The 6565-nt window shown below is 57.6% G+C and overlaps 1 protein-coding gene across 1 annotated transcript; it reads left to right on the forward strand.

Moving 5' to 3' along the window:
* Positions 1-238: 238 nt before the first annotated feature.
* FOXF2 (forkhead box F2) lies at positions 239-6064 on the forward strand. The gene is given in 3 exon segments (XM_040587245.1): positions 239-1140; positions 1142-1251; positions 5156-6064. Coding segments are annotated over 3 exon segments (1179 nt in total). The 3' UTR covers positions 5323-6064.
* Positions 6065-6565: the final 501 nt, after the last annotated feature.

Here is a 6565-nt window from a genome sequence, read left to right on the forward strand (position 1 = left end):
AAAGCAGAGGAGCCATTGCGCAAGGGACCGCGGGGAGGGATGCGCAGGGCGCTGCCGCCGCCCCGCCGCCGCCCGCCGCGCTGAGGAGGTGCCCGGAGGACAGCAGCTCCCACCGCCGCCCCCCCCCCCCCGCTCTCCCCCTGCGGGGCACCCCCCGCCCCGGTACCCACCCCGCCCGGCTCCCCCCCCTTCCCTCCCAGCCTCACCCCACCCTGCCCCATTCCCCTCCCTCCGCCAGATGACCACCGAGAGCGGCCAGCAGCGGCTGGAGCCCCCCGTCCCTCTCCGCTCCTGCAGCCCGGCTCCCGGAGCTCTCCAGATGAGCCGGCCGCCCTCCTCCGCCCTGGAGACCTCCACCTCCTCTTCCTCCACCTCCACCTCCTCCTCCTCCTCCTCGGCGGCGGCGGCGTCCTCCAAGAGCAAGAAGGCCAGCTCGGGGCTGCGGAGGCCCGAGAAGCCCCCCTACTCCTACATCGCCCTCATCGTTATGGCCATCCAGAGCTCGCCCTCCAAGCGCCTGACCCTCAGCGAGATCTACCAGTTCCTGCAGGCCCGCTTCCCCTTCTTCCGCGGCTCCTACCAGGGCTGGAAGAACTCCGTGCGCCACAACCTCTCCCTCAACGAGTGCTTCATCAAGCTGCCCAAGGGCCTGGGCCGCCCGGGCAAGGGCCACTACTGGACTATCGACCCGGCCAGCGAGTTCATGTTCGAGGAGGGCTCCTTCCGACGGCGGCCCCGCGGCTTCAGGAGGAAATGCCAGGCACTGAAGCCCATGTACCGCATGATGAACGGGCTGGGATTCGGCGCCTCCATCCTCCCGCAGGGCTTCGACTTCCAGGCGCCCCCCGCCTCCCTCGCCTGCCACTCCAACGGCTACAACCTCGACATGATGCCCAACGCCATGGCCAGCGGCTACGAGGGACTCAGCGGCGGCCACCACGTCCCGCACATGTCGCCTAACCCCGGCTCGACCTACATGGCCAGCTGCCCGGTGACTGCCAACGGGGACTACGGCCCCGACAGCAGCAGCAGCCCCGTGCCCTCCTCGCCGGCCATGGCGAGCGCCATCGAGTGCCACTCGCCCTACACGAGCCCTTCGGCTCACTGGACAGCCTCGGGGGCCTCGCCCTACATAAAGCAGCAGGGCCTCCCCCGCCGCGAACGCCGCCTCCTCCGGCATCCACTCCAGCGTGCCCTCCTACTCCCTGGAGCAGGGCTACCTGCACCAGAGCCCCCGCGACGACCTCTCAGGTAGGGGCCCGGAGGGGCGGCGGGGGCGGCGGGGAGCGCGGCGCCGGCGGGGGTTCTCCGGCGACGAGGGTTTTGCGCGGGGAACCCCCGACCTCCGCGGTGTAGGAAAAAGAGGGGCATTGTCTGCGAGCGGGAGGAAAATACGCGTGGGCTGGAGCTGCTCTGTTTCGGGGAAAGGGGGCTGTCTGGGGAGGGGGTTGCGGGTACGGCTGCGAGCATCCCTTCTCCTCACCCAGCGCCAAGAAGGAGCGCTCCGAAGAAGGCTCGGCTCTGTCCCGGCTCCGTCCCGACTCCGTCCCGGTTCGCACGTTGCCCCCGGTGCCGGCGACATGTGCGCAGTGGCGGGAGTGGGGCGAGCCCCGCCGCCGCCCAGGGAAACCGCGGCCGCGTAGCGGGAGGAATCAAAAAAAGGCGTTAAATGCTGTCCCCTGAGCCCTGCGGGGAAAAAAAGCACCCGAAAAGCCAAAACCCACTCGCTTATCTTGAAAAAATGCGAGAGAGATTAAAGCGGATCCAGTGTATTTCTGCAACCGGAGGGCAAGAGTTTTCTGGTCTCTGTCTCCCACCTCCCCGGCCCCCCCCCCCCCCGGCCGGTGATTACAATGTCTGCTCAGAAAAATCCAAGCACAAAAATGGGTAAAAGATGTTGGGCTCTTACGGGGAAATTTTCCAAATAGCCCTTTTAAACATGGGTCCCGGAGGTTAAGCAAACAAAGACAGTCTGGGCTGGACCACACCGAAGAGGATTTTAGCCTGACTTAACCCCTATGAGAGCGGGGTCTTGTTCAATTTTATGGGAATTTCAACAAGTAACAAATACAGGCGACCCTCAGCTCTGGGTCCCCTCCCGCCCCCTCCTTAGGCGCCTGTCAATCACTCTGCTGTCCCTCTGCGAGCCCCGCAGCCTGCCCCGGCCTCCGCGGGGCAGGGCGAGCCGCAGCCCGGCCGCCGGGGAAGCCGCTTTACCATCACCGCAGCAGGGACGCTGAGGGTCAGGGGACAGCAAGCGGTTGCAAATTTTCCTCCTTTAAAAAAAAAAAAAACCCAAACCAAAAACCAAACCAAAACAACCCAACCCCTTAAATAGTCCCGGAGTGGCTCCTGGGGAGAGGCGGCTGCAGAGCGGGTCACCGCCTTACCGGCGTTTCGGCGCAGAGGGGTGCGGGGACGCGGTGCGTCCCCAGCTGGGCTCCTCCGTGCCCACGGGGCTCTGCTACTGATATTTAAACCACTTTTCGGAGATTCAGGTCGTCCTTCCACGTGGTTTTGGGAGCTGGGGTGAGAGGCCGGCGGGTTTGCAAGGGCATCTCCCGGCCGAAATACGTACCTTTACAGTTAGGATTTTCTGCTTTGTTTTGTTTCATTATTTTTAAACTTCTTTTCTTTTCCTTTCTTTCCGATTTTTTTTCTCTCTGCTTCTTTTACTCCTTTTACTCCTGAGAGCTACCTCGTAGGGCCCAGGGGGCCACGCGTGGCGTGGGAGTGGGACTGGCCTGGGGAGCGGGGCTGGAGGCAGCTGCCCCCTCCTCCTACCAGCCACCCGAGGTGGGAAAGGCGATTCCTGGAAGAGAAAATTTTCATTGCGAAGCAGCCCAAGAACAGCTCTTCAAAACAAAAGGCAGAGGGAGAGCGAGCAAGGGTTCTGGTCCCCCCCGAAGCCTCCACTACGGTTTCCGAGGCTAAGGCGGTTTAAATCCGAATTGTTTTTGTCCATGGACGGATACACAGGCAGACGGACCGACGGACGCTTTCTTACTGCCGACGACGAGCGTCCGCTACCAGCAGCTCAGATTTAACGCCACCACTCTGCAAAACGGCGTTTCTCCGCTTATTTTCTAGAGCTTCAGGCTCTGGGCCCAGGACTTTAGTGGAAGCCATCCCCATTCCTTGATTAAAAAAAAAAGAAAAATTAACCCTCTTTTTTTTTTTTTTTTTTTTTTTTTTGCGTGGATCCAGTCCTCATTTGTGTGTGCAACGTAAAATCTCTGCGGCGCAAACGTTTTAGTAGAGTGAAAGGAGATGGGGAAAAACGATCCGAGCTCCTTCATTCGCAATTGTTACCAGCACTAATTTTTCTCCACCTCTCCCCACAAAAACGGTAGCAAGTGAATTTCGCCTTTCCCTTTCTCTTAGTTAAATGCAAAGCAAATTCGGTGGCAATCGCTGTCGATCGGTCAATAATCCTCCACTCATGACAGCGACAGGGCAGACTTAAAGCCTTCAGTTTGCGTCAGACCCAAGAATAAGCGAGGGAAAAATTGGAAACAGGAGGCTTGGTTCTGCTAAAAGGATTTTGAAGCTGGGGGGTGGGGGGAGTGGATTTTTTTCGCACACTATTAAATCCTGCTAAATGATTGAATCAGGATTGTAATAAAGTGCCCCGGTTTATGGTGAGCATACCAGCAGGGTTATTAGAAAGCCGAGGAAATCCAGAGAAATAATCACTTTTATAAAGTGAGCTCTGCGGGGTGAAGGAGGGGACAGTGCCGGAGGAGACGGGCTGTGCCTGCCGCCTGCGCAGCCCCGTCGGCCGCCGCCGCCAGGCTCGGCTCCGCTGTCCCCGGGAAAACGGGGGACATTTCCTTATTTTTTTTCTTCCTTTTTTTTTCTCTCTTCTTTTTTTCTTCCTTTGTCTCACTCTCCTTCTCTTTCTTTCGCTGTTTTCCCTATTCCCCCACCCCTTCTTTCTGTCTTCTTTTTTTTTTTTTTTTCCTCCCCTTTGACCCTCGGTCAGATTTGACAGGATCCCGCTAGCCGAGTTTGACATCCACACGCCAAACCAAATCCCTCTCTGGCTCTGCCCTGCGGGCCTTGCTTAGGCAATGCTCCCCTCGCCGCCAGATCCAGTAGGAACCCTGCCAGATTAAAGATCCCAGCTCGGCCCTACGGCGCGGGCTGCGGCGGGGGGTGGGGGTGGGGTGGGGTGAATCTCCCACGAGGCCCTGGGACTTTGTCCCCTGAAAGGCTGCCTTAGGCTGTGGGAAATGGAAATGGGAATTTACAAGGTCGTTTATGTGTCGGTGCCATGGATGTACTTCACTTGCGGTTGATAAACGGTAGGGTGTCCTCGGTCTGTGTCTAACGTTTATGAAAACACACATGCGAATAGGCGTGCACGCTCATACACACATGCACACATAAATAAATACAGTATCCACACACAAACGGATCGTGACTGGAATTCAACCTGCAGCCATTCAAGTCAAAGGCAAAAAAAGCAAAAACCTCGCAGGAACGGGGGAAGAGGGAGCCAAGATGGGGAATCGGGTTCAAATGGCTGCAGCTCATCCAGAAAAACACGCAAGTGGCATCGTCTTCTAGCACACCCACACTCCCTCAGCTACCCCGCACGCAGAGCTGAGCTACCGCACCCGCTGATCAGCGGGGCAGGCAGCGGGGAAGGCAGCAGGCAGTGCGGGTGTGCCCTCACGGGAGGGATGCTCTGAGATACACTGTGCCCGGGATGCAGCCGGGCATGTGTCCCTGGGCAGCCGCCTCCGCAAGGCTTCCTCTCCGCAGCCCGTGTGCCCCCCCGGCTGTGCAGTTTGTCACCTCCCCGCAGAGCAGGCACGGGGGCTCTTACAAGCACGGCTGCAACCTCGAGCCCACCCACACGGGTGGTGGGGGGCCCCGGGGGATCCACCTCCCCTCCTCGCTCGGGACGGTGGGACCCGCCGCTCCTCCTGCCCTACAAGCCGGGCAGGCTTTGCCCCGGGGGAGCGCCCGGTTCTCTGCCGGGGAAGCCGGAGAGGGGTCCCAGACCTTGCGAGGGGAGCCCACACAGGAGGGAAGGGAGCAGAACCGGCAGGCAGCCTCTGCCCCCCGCGGGTGAGGGGGAAGGGGGCTGCTCCGCCCGAGCAGCGCTACCCGACCGCTGAGCAGCTCTTGTTATTTCCTTTTGCAGTGGGATTGCCTCGCTACCAGCATCACCCCTCCCCGGTGTGTGACAGGAAAGATTTTGTCCTCAATTTTAATGGCATTTCGTCGTTTCACCCGTCCGCTAGTGGATCTTACTATCACCATCACCACCATCAAAGCGTCTGTCAAGACATCAAGCCCTGCGTGATGTGAAGGCAGCGCCCCAACAGAGACAATCAGGTGGCATGGAACAGAGCCGAGGTATAGACGGACCCACGCAGATTAAATATAATGTGCACTCTGATAGCATTGATAGTACACGAGTCACTTAGCAAAATTACCTAAGGAAGCAGTGTTGTCAGTCCCTCTCCATCCCTTGAAGGACACGTACAGCCGATATAATGCTCCAAAGCTCTTCCTAAAAGAAAAATGCCTAGTGGGATGTGTTGGGTTAGGTGAGATGTAAGTGTCCTTATGCCAAGTCTGATCACCTTAATCATAAACCGGCTTTCTGTGATCTCCTAAAGAATCGAGCTTTGGGAAAGGGAACAATTCGATGTATTTTTATACGAGAAAGTGTCTTTGAATAGGAAAAATAAATCTCCCAGCTCAGCACCTGTGAGGACTCCCCCTTCCGTTGCTGCGTTAGCGGGAAATTTACTTCTTTATTTTTTTCTCTCCCCGAGACCCACCAAGGACACTTTGTATGGACTTCAGCACCGACCGATTGGTATTATTAAAACAGTATTGTTTAGCCTTTTCGTGTATAGACTTTAAGAAAAGTTCCATTTTTCCCAGTATTGCAGCAATACAACGTTTTGTTTTTTTATTTTTGCAAAAGTTGTTTTCTACCACAATATTTTTTAAAAATTTATTTTAAATAAATCTCGTGTATACTCACACACTATTGCTTTAAAAGGAGAATATATTTGCACTTATGTATACTTTTTACAGTTTGCCAAAATATTTTGATGTACAAATTTTTTTTTTCAATAAAATGTATATAAACGACGATGTACTGGACAGGCACTTCTTTTCCCTCGTGTCCTGAGAAAACTCTTCCACCCCAGCAACCGAGATCGTTAAAGCTGCAACCCCAAATCCTCCAGCTGCTGGGGGAGCGAGCCGCTGACCCGAGGGGGCCAGTGCCGTGGTCTCTGGGCTGCACTTCCCGCCCTCACCCACCTCCCACCCTGCTGTGCCCCCCCTTCTGGGCAGGCTTTGAAACAACCGGGCACCAAAGCAGCAGAGGCCGGGCTGCCCCCTCCTCTATTCGAGGGGTCCCCCGGCCCCAACCGCCCTCCCCGCTGTTCAGGGCTCAGTCCGGGTGTCCCCGTCCCGCTTGCCCACGCAGCCCCGTCGGGGTCCCTCTGTGCCTCGAGGGGGCTTTGTCAGGTGCGGGGGCAGGAGCCCCTCTGCAACGCGGGGTCGCACCCGGGAGGGCGTGTCACGGGTG

The sequence above is a fragment of the Falco naumanni genome, chromosome 3 (genome assembly GCF_017639655.2).
Source record: "Falco naumanni isolate bFalNau1 chromosome 3, bFalNau1.pat, whole genome shotgun sequence".
Classification (NCBI taxonomy): Eukaryota; Metazoa; Chordata; class Aves; order Falconiformes; family Falconidae; genus Falco; species Falco naumanni.